This window comes from Plecotus auritus (assembly GCF_963455305.1).
Source record: "Plecotus auritus genome assembly, chromosome: 12".
NCBI lineage: Eukaryota > Metazoa > Chordata > Mammalia > Chiroptera > Vespertilionidae > Plecotus > Plecotus auritus.
Window position 1 is genome coordinate 3,943,626 of NC_137778.1, and position 15,566 is coordinate 3,959,191.

Sequence of the window (15,566 nt, forward strand, 5' to 3'; positions counted from 1 at the left end):
CTTCATCATCATGGCCAAGGGGTAGCAGCACAAATGATGAGAATCTTCCTTTATTCTATTTTAAGATTTCCTCAACTTCTTGTTAAATCAGTAGTTTTCCAACCGAGTTCAGTGAAGGGCTAGGTCTTTTATGAAATTAGGATAAGAAAGCTGATTTCTATGCCCCCTCCCCCCCCCCCCCCCCCGGCTTCAACCAGGGTTTTCATTTGTTGATTTCCATAGATTTCTTATAATAATTAGGGTCCATTGCATTAATCAGCTACTAATTGCTAAACTCCTATGGGTAGATGAGGGCACAAATAGGTAAGTAAGGATCTGTCACTTAAAAATGTTAGTAAGTGGGTCAAGCAGCACCTCAGGGTGAGGTTGACAGCTCAGCACAGTTCCCATGGTGCTTTCACTCACTCACTAGACATCTACACAACACTGTGTGTCAGCCCTGCGCTCAGAGCGCATGGGTAAGAGGGAAGGACAGACAGCACAGAGTCAGTGTCTGAGGTGTATGCACAGCGTTTGGAAGCCTGCAGAAAAGAAAAACTGCTTGTGAATGGAGTCGATGGGATGGGGACATCTTCACAGAGGCTATAAAAGTCACTAGGACTGCGTTCACCAGGCAGACAGGAGCAAAGGAGCGCTGGAGACACAGGACCAGCAGGTTCCAAGTTGTTAGAAGGTAAAGAAAACATCTGTGTGCGGAACCTACAGTGCCAGGGAAAGTTGCTCAGTCAGACTGGAAAGCTCATTTAGGACCGCAGAGGGCCCTGAGGGACTCCAGGAGCTGAAAGAGTTGTCATTTCACTGGGGACTGTTGGCCAGATGGCATCTTTCTCCTGCTCTCAGGCTTCCCTTTCTTCCTCCCACCCTCTCTGCTTTTCCTCTTCCTTCTTTCCTTTGCCCATGATATACACTGGGTCCCTCAGAGCCACGGATATTCAGTTAGTCCTTTCCTTGGTGCTTCCAACACAAGTCGTTGGTAGCTCTTGTCCAAAGGTTTATTTTTCAAGATTACTTTGCCTCAGCGGAGGTAACAACTCTCAAAGGATCCACATGACCCAGGGACAGTAATTTAACACTACTTTGTCCCAAAGGTGCCATTTCTCCTCTCTGCGAAAATAAGGATCGAGCACAGCGTAGACTGCTCTGGGGAACAAGTAAAGATAAATGGAATTCTTGGATGTTTTAGCATCTAGAGTTGACCTTTGTCTTCCTGCCAACTGCATGAGGCGTGTTCTCTCATGTTACTCTTCACATGCAAGTCAAAGTAACTGTTTGGCCTTGAGAAGCCTTAACAGGGAAAGTGACAGCATGCACATAGGGAAGGAAGGCCGCTCTTTTTCATGCCGTTCTCCTAATCTTCAGGGGCGGTGCGGGCACTCTGTGGTCTCTGACGGTGGTTTCACTTGCCCCAGGTGATCACTCGGAATGAGCTCATGCTGGAGGAGACAAGGAACACCATCACAGTGCCCGCCTCCTTCATGCTCCGCATGCTGGCCTCCCTGAACCACATCCGGGCCGGTAAGAACAGTCAACCTCTGTTCCAATTAGGATTGTGTCTCAACAACATGGTATTACTTAACATTTATATATATAACTTCCTTATGTCACGAAATGGAGGCAGCTCATTAGCACAGTAACTCATGTCCTCATGAACCTGATTTATTGGAAAGCATCACAATGAGAGACAGTCCCCTGAAAACGTACCCGCTCTGCTTCTCTGAGTGGAGGTTCCTACACAGGCCTGGTCATCATAAATGCCTTCAGCGTCCATTCGCTCCCAGTCGGCAGAGCCCACGACAGAAAGGTAGCATGCCAGGAAGGCTGAACAGGCACCTCCCTGTTTTCCTCATCATTGTTTTGTCTTCAGTGATAAACTGAGGCTCAGTGTCACAGATAACACAAAATGCATATATTGTAACTACTATTCAGGAAGGGATTCAAAAGCTGTGCTCATAACAAGAAAAAGTTCCAGTATCCATTATAAACAAGAGTATGTTCACTGACCTCATGAATGAAATGTCTCCCTATGCTGAGCATCACCTGTCAGTTCATGACAACAGTGACCACCCTCACTGAGCTCCAGCCCTTCTTAGCGGGCTTTCTGTACTGACTTACCCAGGCCACACCACTGATACATGGTAAAGCCATCTGTAGTGTTTTAAGAAATGTTTGTTTAGAATGACATGCATTTTCAAAGTTAATAGTGTTGTTTCCTTTATTTTTTAAAATTTCCCTGTAGAGGCAAAAATTAAGTATGTAGACACAGTGGTGAACTGAATTTTACATAATGGTGTGTTGAGTTCTATACATTTTAAGCAGCTTTAAATAAAAGGCATTGAAGATTATCTTAATCATAACCCTAAAAGTATTTCTTTTAGTGAGTCTCATATCTGTTTTCCAGACCGGTTGGAGGGTGACCGATCAGAAGGCTCCGGTCAGGAGAATGAAAACGAGGATGAGGAATAAGCAACTCTGAGTGACCAGCACTTAGGATGTTTTGATATTTGTATAAGACACTTATATTTTTTTCTTTACAGAGCTTCAGTGCAATTTTAAGGTTATGGTTTTTGGAGTTTTCCCTTTTGGGGGGATAACCTGACATTGGTGTGGAGTGATTGTGTGCATGAACTTGGGAGAATGTGTGAAATAAACTAGCAGAATGTTTTAAACCCTAATTGCCATGTATGAGGAGTGCTAGCAATGAAAGTGCAATACTGCCAGCCTCCACACGGGGGAGCTTGGATCAACGTTGAAGAGCAGTTCTCATGGTAGAGACAATGTTGGTTCAAATAAATTTCTACACTTGCCATTTGCATGTTTGTTGCTTTCTAATTAAAGAAGCTGGTTGTTGTAAGATCTCCTGAATTTGACATTGTATTTAATGCCTTGTTACCCTGGCCCATGTTTTCCAGTCTTTCCTGTCACATATGACTGTTTCTCTAGTCTTCTCTAGTTGTAATCATCTTTTCTGTTTTGACTTGTGTGTGATAGAATCACATAGAAGAGAATTACTCATGTCTCATTCCAAAGTACTTCATCTTCACCACCAGTCACCATCTTAATGATCAGTGAGACTGCGTTACCCGCAGACAGGAGTCAGGGCCAGCAGAGACCAGAGCGTCCGGGGTTCTCGTGCTGTAGAAGCACGGGCTAGTTCTGGGGGCCTGGCTTCCGGTCCTCCTGACTGCAGCTAGATTTCAGCTGAAAGCTGTGACCATCCTGTCTTCTACATCCTGGCCTTCCTTAACTCCAGTGTCCACCTCCACTCCAGCCATCGACACCCTGCCCTGTATCTTATAGGTTATGACCTGAATCTGTTCCTGCAGACTTAACCCTTCACTCACCCTCCCTTCCCACTTTTAAATTGTCATCCTTTCCTCCGGCTGGGCCGTGAGGCTCATAGGTGTAGCCAAGCAGAGCACCCCTCTCCGGTGTGGAGACCGGGGTTGCTTCTCCCCAGGTGGCTGCATACCGGGGGCCCTGCTGCTGATGGCAGGTTGGCTTTGTGGAGAGGAAAAGCCCCTTCAGTGGCTCAGTAACTGGAGCTGGACTTCCACACCTGGCCCTTGCCCTGGATGCACACGTGTCTCCACATTAGAGAACGAGGTAAGTGGGTGAAGAGAAGGAATTAGAGTTTCAGCCAAACAGGGCAGCTGACTTGGCTACAGATGACTTCTGGAAAGTGCCAGGGCCTTAGTTTCTGGTTCCCAGTTAGCTGTGTGACCTGCTGGGGCCACCTGACTTGTCTGGGCTCCTGCTCCATCTCCCATGAAGTGGAGGTGATCAGATTTGCACACCCATGTCCCAGGGGCTGAGTTAGGCTCCATGACACCCAGAGGATGAGGGGCTTTACAGAGTAACTGAAAACACCACTGTCAGCACATCCAGGACATCATTTCTCACTGAAATGAAGCAGCTGCAGGGATTCTTAGAGAGTGTTGGAAAGCTGGCAGGACAGAGGCTACTGGAGGACTCCCTGGGGTCAGGAGTAACTGGCAGGAAAAGCAACCGAAAATCAAAATGGTGTACCCTCTGGGCAGGATGGTACAGCGGGGAGGGGCAGAAGTATATGGGACCTGACCTTTCTGCTCAGTTTTGCTCGGAACCCAAAACTGCTGTAAAGCTGTTATTTTTTTTTAAGTGATTTTTTATTGATTTTTAGAGAGGAAGGGAGAAGGATAGAGAGAGAAATATTAATGAGAGAGGAATATCAATGATTGGCTGCCTCCTGCGCGCCTCCTACTGGGGATCGAGCTCACAACCTTGGGCATGTGCTGAGTGGGAATCGAACCATGACCTCCTGGTTCATAGATCGATGCTCAACCACTGAGCAACACTGGCTGGGCTATTATTTTTTTAATGGTATTTGTCAAAGGAATTAGTTCTCCTACATTCGGTGATTTTGTAGAGTTTGGTGTGTTACATAGTCACAGGGCGTACCAGACCACAGTCCAGGGGCAGAAAGAGGACATGTTCCGAGCAGAGTTAATAGGTCCTGGCCATGGTGCAATGCATGCTGGGGGCAGGAGGTTAGGCAGCTGGAGCCGGAGCTCACCCACGCACTCAGCAAAAGGAACTGCCTTCAGTTGTGGCCATTGAGGGCTCAGGTGGAGGTGCTGGGTTTTATGCCCTGAGGTGGTTTTGAGTCACTGATCACCACACCCCCTTGACGTTGGTTATGGGATGAACATGTGGAGAAACCCTATAAAATCTGGGTTAGGAGTATTCTGTGTTAGACAATATTCCATGAATCTCACTGTCTTGGGATATTTTGAAAACGCATGGATGGATGTACCCAGGTGACTGTGATATGGATCACCTCCCCTCCCCCGCCCCCCCCGCCCCAATTCTGCAGTAGTCAGCCCTTCCTGCTCAGTCAGTCTCCTTCCCCTTTTTAGCCCTTGGGAAGGGGGGAAAAGGGAGAAAGGAAAGGGGCTGTGGGAAACGGGGATATGGGGTAACGGGGGAACACCCAAAACCCACAGTCCACAAGTCCAAGTACAAATTCACAATTTCCACATCTGTACACGTACCAAAAACATTTACTCAGGTAAACAAAGCTATTCTAAATACACTCTTACTTGTTTATAAATATTGATTTATAATAACCCTAAACATTTTCTTGTTTTAAAAAAAAAGTTTCAAGTGAAATGTATTTCAGGACTAACTTGTCATTGTTTTGTTTGAAGGTTGGTTTTTAACCACGTTTGCATCCTGGGTTCCATCCCCAGAACAGCCCAGGACTCCCCTCCGCAGGTCCACAGCTGGACCCCTGCGCCCGTGCCAATGGGCTCCTCCCACTGCCCTGGTATGGCCCTGCCTGCCCAGGCCCAGGCCCCGGGACTGTCCTTGCCCCTGGGAGGGGCTGACTTGCCTGTAATTGGTGACAGTGCAAAATAGTGGTGTCAAAAGGAACAGCAAGTGGCCTCGAATTCCAAGCTATTACTACTGCTCAGGAACATGCTTCCTAGGGGAAATGAACAGCTGTGTGTGATGTCCTAAAATAATGCTGAGCAAAATGGTGCCCGTGCTGGTCTGCAGACAAGTGAGTCTGTGCTTTGAATCTTTCCAGGGAGTCCGAGCACATCCCCCAGGTCTGTGGTTTCTGCAGGCCCGGCAAGCGGGTGTTCCAGGCTCCAGGCACTCAGTCACCAGCTCCTTCTACACAAGAAAGCCCGCTGGCCTGCCTTCTGCTAATGACTCCACTGTCCCTCGTCCTCGAGCTGCACAGCTGGCTCCTTCCTCTCTGTCACGTGGCCAAGACCCAGCGCTGGGCCCTGACGCTGGTGTCATGCACCTCGAGACCTTGGGCACTTCTTCACTTTCTAGGTCCCCCTGGATTCTGTGTCTGTCCCCAACCCAGGAGGAGTGTCCACTCTGCCTCCTCTTGTCAATATATGACTCTCAGCCATTTTCCTTTGCTTCAGGTGAAAAGGTGGTTTTCCTCGAGGCCCCCATGGTTCACGTTGGGGTTCTGCACGCACTGGGGTAGCAGCATGGACTCCTGTCCCTGCACTGATTCCCTCAGGGTGGAGGACAGGAGAATCTGAACCCAAGAGCCACCGCCACGCAGTCACTGTCCTGCGGGACGGAGCTGGCCGCAGGGCCCAGTCAAGTCTCCAGGGCGTCTCTTCTGGGCTGGGAAGCTGAGCTGGTGCCGTGACACGGGGTCAACACCAGGCCCCGGGCCATCATCTTGGACAGACACTGTGTGCCCCTCAGACCTCTGCAGCTCCCAAAGCCACACACCTTTCCCCTCCTCTCTCACTCCCCTTCCTCACCACATCCCTTTAATCCCAGGTCCTTTTGTGCTGTTCAGCACACAGGACAATTCCCACAGTGTAAGCGTCAACACCTCTGATCTAGGATAACAGCTCCTCAGAGGTCCTCTGAGACAAGAATAGGACACCCACCTAGTTATGGACAAGACCCCAGTGGCTCAGCACCACTGCGTCCCACGTGTGGTGCCGGGAGCTTCAATCCACATAACCTCCCGTGGGGGGGGCCTGCATTCTACATCCCCACAAGAAACAGGTTATGAAACCTCACAGATGAGAAAACCGATGCAGAAAAATGAACTGCCCAAGAACACCCAACTACTCAGCAGCCGCGTGGGTCTGAATCCAGAACCTGGCCCTGCCAAGTCTGCACTGTTCCCATGTAGCTCACGTGCATGGACACGGACATGGAATGAGAGCCCTCGAGTGCCTAACAGAAGCCGCACAACAGGCACAGAATTCTCCACCGTCAGGCACACAGTAGGTGCTCAGCACCTGCCACCCTCATAGCCACGCACCCTCACAGTTCCTCCCAGACAGGACAGTGGGGCCAGAGCTGGACACTGGAGAGTATCCTGGGCTCTGTCCAGACACACGCCTCACGTGCAGGTGTCTCAGCGAGTCCGGTGGGAACGTATTCCTGCAGTGAAACCTAACAGGCTAAGATCTCTTGCTGGAGCAAGCTTCTTCCCCTCCTGCCCCCCTTCCTGGCCGACTGCAAATACTGATTAGTCTCACTGGTCGCTCAGGTGTAGACAGAGGCCACAGCAGCTCCTGGGATGACAAAGCACATTAGCACCATTGGCCCTGGTCTTGGTCCTCAGCCCTACCTCACGGCAGTTGCTTAAGATCACATAGCTGAGCAGGGGCAGAACCTGCAGCCCCAAAAGGGGTCACGTGTGAGCAAGCTGGGTGGTCCTTCCAAGGCTGAGGACCAAGGTGGAGACAAGTTCAAAGCCAGAGCTCTGCTGAGGCAAGCCTTCAGGTGTTTCCTTAGCGCTTCCCACTGCTGCCACCTCGTGGCTAGGGTGCTGAACTCCAGTCTTCCCAGGCCAGGGAGCCCAGTGCTGGGGTGTGGGGATCCTAGTGCTTCTGGGTCTTAACAGCCCCAAGCCTGGAATCTGGGCAGGCACAGCACAGGGACCATCAAGTGGAGATCTCAATGAAAGGAGCAGAGATGGCAACAGCCCTAAACTCGGTCCTGTCAAAACGGGAGACACAGGACAGAAGCTGTGGCCAAAAGTGCCACCCGCCACTGTCTGTGTAGCCACTGCACAGAAGTATAAAGCTATGTATGGCCTGGGTTCCAGCCTGCACAAAGGGCAGGTGTCCTCAAAAATGCCTCTCGGGAGCTTCAGAATGTATGGGACTCCCCACTCCTCCCCACCCACTTCCTGCTTCTCCCTCCCTCCCTCCCTCCCTCGCTTTCTCTTCCTCCCAGACTTCATCGGCAACTTTGAATTCTCAGTTATGCAAAATAATGGTTCTAGCTGCCAGATATCCTCCAAGGCTTGGCTCAACTGCCACCTCCATGGAGCTACATGGAAGTAGTCACCTCCCTCTGGAGCCCACAGTTCTCTCGATAATAATTACTCGACTTTGCTATCTATCAGCATCCGCATCCCCAGGTCTGTCCCTAAATGAGAGTGCAAACACGTCCGCGCTACTGCTCACGGGCCGAGCTTGGTGCTCTGCACAGGTGACGAGCAGGGCCTTGGAAGATGAATAAATGAATGGTCCTCAGTAGGAAAAAAGGAAACAGTGAGTCCTTCTATGAAACGTGGCATTTCTAGATAAGTTTAGATTTAATCCTAGTAAATCCCAGCTAGTCTGCAACCAGCCAGTGCGGACTGGGGGTCTCAGGACTCTCCCTAGAGCCCGGCCCAGTGCAGCCCAGGGACGCGCACTCCAACCCCCGGGCTCCCAGCCACATGTGCTGCACTTGGGCCTCACCAGCGAGCGCCCTAGGTCACCCCAACGAAGCGGTGAAAGTCGTCCTGCTCCACCTCTGTGCATGCCAGCCGTCAGGAATAGGGTCCCTTTACAAACGACCAGTGCTAGGAAGATATAAGGAAGAGTAAAGCGCTGACTGAGGGATGCCATGGAGGGAGAGCAGCCCGTCTCCTTAGCAGAACCCGCAGGCGACGCCACCCCTGCTCCTTCCCGCCCACCCAGAACCGACAGCTGGCCGGCCAGGAGTCGTTATCCGTAAGCTGATCACCACGAAGGTGCAAGCCCCCAGGTCTCGCAAAGGTCTCTGCAAACTGCAGACTGAGGACCAGCCAAACACGTGTCTACACAGCAAAAACATCACCGTCTCCTGGGAGCTCGCTAGACCCGAGGAAACACCACCAAGCCAGTGATCTCCCCTCTGCTGACCACCTGGGACGCAGGTGGGGCAAGTCCTTTCCTTGGCTTATGTAGTCGCCAGGCTGCAGGGCAGACACAGGTGATTCAATGGCTTCCCAAGTCACCACGGCCACTACTCCAAACCCCACTTCACTGCTGCTCCAGCTCCAAGGGGAGGGGACGAGGTGCAACCACGCGAATCCACTCCCCCTCAGAGGAGGCATCTCTCCTCCACGCTGGCCCCTTGCAGGCTGTGTTCCAAGCAGACAAGCCCGGGAGCCCGCACACCCGGGGCCTGCAGTCTCTGTCCGCAGTCACTCAGAAGCTGTGCCAACGTGGGCCCGTGGGTCCCTTTTCTTTTCTATCTCTAACTTACAGAGAACATTAGAGATCGCAGCTGGAAACGATCTTGGAGACCATTCAATCTGACAGCTCACTCCCTCAACCCATCTCCCCCGGCTGCACAGAGAGTGCTAGGAAGTCGCAGGTGAGGTGAGGAAGAAGAGGTGGAGCTGGGCTGCGTGCAGGTGCTGGCTCGGCCCGCATGCTTTCTACTCTGCCTTATCTCCTGTCAATCAAACTTTACACACCGAGTCCGGAGTCCCTGCGAGGAGGTTTTCCTCCGTGAAGGGAGTTCCTCCAGCGACAAGTGTCGCCCCCTGCTGTTGGGCTCAACGGCCGTCCAGGCGTGTCCTAGCCAAACAGTTTTTTTAATTCTTGGAAATGAAGCTGCCATATGCTCCTTCCTCCTGTCTGTTATAGTGGTTTCTCTCTCCCTTCTATCGAAATAGCAGAGAATCAGTGAGGAGGGAGGTGGCCTGAGGCTGCCCACGAGCACCAGCAGGTGGCTCCACCGAGGCCAGGTCATAACCAGTATGGAGGCCTGGGAACTGCGTGGGGACCCTGCTCCTGGGTTCTCCTCTAGGGACCCCACACAGCCTGCTTCAACCCTGCAGAAGCCTGGGGTGCCTCCGCCCCAGTGCACTGGAAGAGCCCCCTCCTGAGCCTCTCTGGGGGGACAGTGAGTAGCAGATGTGAACAAAAGAACATGACCTGCCCGGTGGTTCCCCCCAGCCTGGTCTCTAGGCCCCACCTGTGCCCCACTTCCCAGAAAGCCACAGCCACGCCTCCATCTGCCTTTCTTTGTGCTTTTGATGCCTCTGTCCCATCACTGGGATCTAGAAGCCCACGGGTGGGCTCGCACAGAGTTCCTGGCGTGGACGCAGTTCTCGGTGTTTTTTTCTGGTGGCTGCATCCCAGATGCCGTTCCTACCCCAGTTCCCAGGGCCCCGCCTCAGTGGGCTGTGGGCATCCGTCTGGGGCACAGGCCAGCCCGAGGCCCTCATTTCTGTTCCGCAGCTGGAACGTTCCCCTCCTCGATGCTCTGCAGTTGGAGCCTCTGGCTCCCGAGGGCTCGGCTGCCTCCGCTGCCCCCAAAGCCAGCCCCTGGAATGGTCCGTGCCACCATCAAGACCCCAGGCAATGCCTCCTCCCCAAACAGGTTGATTTTGGCTTCCGCCTCGATGGCTTTGGCCAGGCTGTCTGCGTAACTGTCCAAAGATGTGTGCACATCGGCTTTCACATGGAGGATGGGGTTCTTGGCAGCTTCTGAGGGAAAGACAGAACAAGGTTAGCGAGGGGCCAGATCCATGTGGAGGGCGAGGGTTTCCAAGTCAAGTTCCCTCCTAGGGCCTGGGAAATCTTAGGAGTTAGCCTAACCTCAGGTTCTCCTCTGCCAAGAGAGGGTCATGGTGCACCGCTTACTCCATAGGGTTTCTGTGATAAACCATTCTTCCCAACATGCTTGGCCTAGGTCCGGCTCACAGAAAAGGCTTGACCAGTATTTTCCATTAACCAGATTCACATTTCACATCTTTGGAAGAGGTCTTGGCCGTTGGCTCCCTGGAGTGTGTCATGTCTGTGGTTCTAAACTTCCATGGGCTGAATGCTGAGCCAGTAGGGATGTCTCATCTCTGAACTGGCTCAGATTCCCCAAAGTCAGGACAGCCTCAGGGTCGGCAGGATACTATGGTTTGGGCACCCCACTCAGGGCAGGACCTGACAACTAATAGGAGAAGGAGGGATGTGGGTCTTCCTCGCTCCCAGAGCCTTCTTACGGTGAACCTCACTGCCTACTTTCCTCCTGACACTTCGAGGAAACAAGTACCCCACACTCCTCACATGTTCTGGAGCAGGCGACTTCTACCCCACTCTCAGGGGGGAAAGAGTGGAGGGGCCGTGGGCTCTGCCTACCTGCACTCATCTGGGAGGACGGAGTCGGCCTGAGCACCTGTGTGTCTAGGGAGAGTTCGACAGCCCCTGTTTGCCCAGCTTAGAAGCTTCCAGATCCAATGGCTGGGAAGCCCAAGGACTCGAGGGAGATTGCAGGGTTGGGAGTGGCACGGGGGGAGGGGGGTGGGCAAAGGTGGGGGGCCTGGTGTGCTGGGGTGGGGACGGGGATGAGCCAGGAATTTTCCTAAGGCCATTCCCTTCCCTGTGTTGTCCAGAAGCTGTCAGCCACAGAAACCAACCTTTGATCTGTTCTACTTCATCCTCGAATGTCACCGAGCTCCTCCTCTTGGGTGGGCAAGTGGAGTGGGGGGGAGGCTGGTCATCAGACGTGTAGTCTTCAAGCAGCATCACGTCCGTCCCTAAGACCAAGGGCAGGTTGTGCACATGGAACCGGCCATCCCAAGTCCGCCTCGCCACCTCCTCCTTGCCCACCAGCTTTCAACCCCCTTGCATCCCTCTCCCCCATTTATTCCAACCCACAATCCAATGCAAGAGCTGCTCTGCAGCATGTGCCCAGGAAGCGAACACTGTGCCATCCTAGTTCAGGGAGTTGGCAGCCGGCCATGAGGCCTCTTCCAACACGTAAGTTACAGCAGTGCTATGCAGAGCTGGGTGTTCTGGGCCACAGCGGCACACTCAGTGTCCAGTGGGCCGGACCTGGACTGGAGGAGGGGAGAAGTGGGAGAGACCGTCCCAGTAAGAGAGCTTTGTGTTCCGAGTGATTCCTCTTACAGTTTGAATTTCTATCAATAATTACTTTAAATGTAAATGGATTACACAATCTACAAGAATAAATTCAAAATGGATTAACAGCTTAAATGTAAGGCCTAAAACTGTAAGAAAAATAGGCAGTAAACACTTTGTGGTTAAAATACATTGCACTAAGTAAACATTTAAAAAATACGTTTTATTTTTCAATTACAGCTTACATTCAACGTTATATTAGTTTTAGGTGTTATGGCACAGTCGGCACCCATTTACATAACTTACAATAAGTCTTGCACCTACCTGTCCCCACACACACATTACTGCAATATTACTGACTACTAGAGGCCCGGTGCACAATATTCGTGCACTGGGGTGGGGCGGGGGTCTCTCAGCATGGCCTGCGCCCTCTCGCAGTCTGGGACCCCTCTGGGGATGTCCAACTGCTGGCTTAGGCCCACTCCCCGTGGGGGCAGTCAGACAAGGCAGGAGAGGCTCTTGCCTCCGCTGCTGCGCTTGCCAGCCATGAGTCCGGCTTCTGGCTGAGCGGCGCTCCCTCTGTGGGAGCGCACTGACCACCAGGGGGCAGCTCCTGCATTGAGCGTCTGCCCCCTGGTAGTCAGTGCGCATCATAGGACCAGTCGTTCCGCTGTTCGGTCGATTTGCATATTAGGCTTTTATTATATAGACTGTCCTCTTGCTGCACACCACTGCTCCGACCACTGCTATGACAGCCAATTTGTACTTCTTAATCTCCTCACCTTTTTCAGCCAGTCCAACCCCCCTCCCATCTAGAAACCACCAGTTTGTCCTCTGTCCCTATGAGTTTGTTTTTGCTTTGGTTGGTTGTTTTTTTAGATTCCATATAGGTGAAATTATATGGTATTTGTTTTCCTCTGTCCGACTGATTTCATTTAGCACAATCCCCTCTAGGACCATCCATGTTGTCACAAAGGATGAGATTTCATTCTCTTCTTTGGCTGAGTAATATTCCCTTGTATATACGTACCACATCTTCTTTATCCAATCTCCTATCAATGGATACTTAGGTTGCAGCCATATCTTTGCAATTGTAAATAATGCTGCAATGAAAATGGGGGTGCATATATATTTTCAAGTTAATGTTTTTGGTTGTTTTTTTAATATATATACTCAGAAGTGGAATTGCTGGTTCATATGGTAGTTCTACTTTTAATCTTTGAGAAACCCTCCATACTGTTTTCCATAGTGGCTGCAACAATTTATAATCCCAGCAAGAATGCACGAGGGTTCCCTTTTCTCCACATCCTCCCCAACACTTGTTTGTTGATTTATTGATGCTACCCATTCTGACAGGTGTGAGGTGACACCTCATTAGGGTTTTAATTGGCATTTCTCTGATGATTAGTAATGTTAAGCATCTTCCCATATGTCTGTTGGTCATCTATATGTCCTCTTTGGAGAAATGTCTATTCAGGTCCTCTGCCCAGTTTTTAATTGGTTTTTTTTTGTAGTTGTTATTTTTTGGTAAGTTATATGAGTTCCTTATATATTTTATTTATTAACTCCTTATCAGATGTATCATTGCTGAATATTTTCCCTATTAGCTAGGCTGTGCAAAACCTTTTTAATTTTATGTAGTCTTATTTGTTTATTTATTTATTTATTTTGTTTCCCTTGCTAGAGGAGACATATCCAAAAAGATATTACTATGAGCAATGTTAAAGTTTTTACTGCCTATTTTTCTTCTAGTTTTATGGTTTCAGGCCTTACAGTTAAGCCTTTAATCCATTTTGAGTTTACTCTTGTAGATTGTGTAATCCATTTACATTTAAAGTAATTATTGATAGGTAATGTAGTTATTGTCATTTTATTATTTGTATTTTTTATTATTCATGTTTTCATCTTTTTTCTTCTTTTGCTTAAAGAAGTCCTCTTAACATTTTTTATAATATTGGTTTGATATTGGATTCCTTTAGCTTTTCTTGTCTGTGAAGCTCTTTATCTGACCTTCAATCCTAAAGGATAGCTTTGCTGGGTAGAATAATCTTGGTTGTAGGTCCTTGCTTTTCATCACTTTGAAAATTTCTCATGCCACTCCCTCTGGCCTGTAGTGTTTCTGTTGAGAAATCAGCTGACAATCTTATGGGAGCTCCCTTGTAGGTAACTAACTGCTTTTCTCTTGCTGCTTTTAAGGTTGTTTTTAACCTTTGCCATTTTAATTATGATGTGTCTTGGTGTGGGCCTCTTTGGGTTCATCTTGTTTGGGACTCTTGGCACTTCATGGACTTGGATGTCAATTTCCTTCACCAGGTTAAGGAGTTTTCAGTCATTATTTCATCAAATAGATTTTCAATTCCTTGACCTCTCTCTCTCTTCTTCCAGTACCCTTATGATGCAAATGTTGTTACACTTGATGTTGTCCCAGAGGTCCCTTATATTTTCCTCTTTTTAAAAAGTTATTTCTGCCTGGCAGCGTGGATCAGTGGTTGTGCATCAACCTATGAACCAGGAGGTCACTGTTCAATTTCTGGTCAGAGCACAAGCCTGGTATTATGAGCTCGATCCCCAGTAGGGGGCGGGAGGGAGGCAGCTGATCAATGATTCTCTCTCATCACTGATGTTTCTATCTCTCCCTCTCCCTTCCTCTCTGAAATCAATAAAAAATGATTTTAAAATAAATTAATTAGTTAAAATAATAATAAATTATTTCTTTTTGCTATTCTGAGTAGGTGTTTTCTGCTACCTCGTCATCCAAATCACTAATTCAATCCTTTGCTTCATCTAATCTGGTGTTATTCCCTCTAATGTATTCTTCATTTCATCTATTATATTCTTCATTTTTGACTGGTTCTTTTTTTTAATCTTTATTGTTGAAAGTATTGCAGATGTCCCCTTTTTTCCTCCATTGACCCCTCCACCCCGCTCCCTCCTCCTCCACAGACCTTCGCTGCCCTATTGTCTGTGTCCATGGGTCAGGCATACATGCATATAAGTTCTTCGGTTAATCTCTTCCACCCTTCCCTCTGAAATACATCCGTCTGTTGCATGCTTCCATGTCTCTGGTTCTATTCTGTTCACCAGTTTATTTTGTTCACTTGATTCCACATGTGAGGTCATGTGATACTAGTCTCTCTCTGGCTGGCTTATTTTACTTAGCATAATACTTTCTGGGTCATTCCAGGCTGTCTCAAAGGGTAAGAGATCCTTCTTTTTTACAGCTGCATAGTATTCCATTGTGTATATGTACCACAGTTTTTTTTATCCATTCATCTACTGATGGGCACTTGGGCTGTTTCCAGATCTTAGCTATTGTAAATAATGCTGCTATGAACATAGGGGTGCATATTTTTCTGATAGGTGTTTCAGACTTCTTAGGATATATTCCTAGAAGTGGAATCACTGGGTCAAACAGCAGTTCCATTTTTTAATTTTTTGAGGAAACTCCACACTGTTTTGCACAGTGGCTGCACCAGTCTGCATTCCCACCAGCAGTGCAGGAGGGTTCCCTTTTCCCACATCCTCACCAGCACTTGTTTGTTGGTTTGTTGTTGATACTCATTCTGGTAGGTGTGAGGTGATGTCTCATTGTGGTTTTAATTCACATTTCTCTCATGATTAGTGACGTTGAGCATTTTTTCAGATGTCTCTTGGCCATTTGTATGTCCTCTTTGGGAAATTGTCTATTCAAGTCTTCTGCCCATTTTTTTAATTGGATTGTTTGTGTTCCTTTTGTTGAGTTGTATGAGTACTTTATATATTTTGGAAATTAACCCCTTATCAGATATATCATTGACAAAATACGTTCTCCTGTACAGGGGGTTCCCTTTCCATTTTGATGCTGGTTTCCTTTGCTGTACAGAAGCTTTTTAGTTTGATATAGTTCCATTTATTTTGTCCTTTGTTTCTCTTACCCTAGGTGATGTATCTGTGAAAATTCTACGTGAGATGTCTGATAGTTTGCTG

General features: G+C 49.0%; 2 protein-coding genes across 19 annotated transcripts in view; one reads left to right on the forward strand and one right to left on the reverse strand.

The window, feature by feature from the left end:
• DCAF6 (DDB1 and CUL4 associated factor 6) overlaps positions 1–2,810 on the forward strand; it is an 82,469-nt gene extending 79,659 nt beyond the window's left edge. For all 16 annotated transcript variants that reach the window (XM_080647890.1, XM_080647883.1, XM_080647886.1 and 13 more), the window contains 2 exons: positions 1,410–1,515; positions 2,399–2,810. In XM_080647890.1, coding sequence (XP_080504016.1) covers positions 1,410–1,515; positions 2,399–2,463 — 171 coding nt within the window. In that variant the 3' untranslated portion in view covers positions 2,464–2,810. The remainder of the gene's footprint in view (positions 1–1,409; positions 1,516–2,398) is intronic.
• A 4,907-nt stretch (positions 2,811–7,717) lies between these two features.
• Positions 7,718–15,566, reverse strand: part of GPR161 (G protein-coupled receptor 161) — a 36,006-nt gene continuing 28,157 nt past the window's right edge. For all 3 annotated transcript variants that reach the window (XM_080647375.1, XM_080647376.1, XM_080647377.1), the window contains exons 5-6: positions 11,156–11,275; positions 7,718–10,232 (exon numbers count right to left, since the gene is read on the reverse strand). In XM_080647375.1, the coding sequence (XP_080503501.1) occupies positions 9,967–10,232; positions 11,156–11,275 (386 nt within the window). In that variant the 3' untranslated portion in view covers positions 7,718–9,966. The remainder of the gene's footprint in view (positions 10,233–11,155; positions 11,276–15,566) is intronic.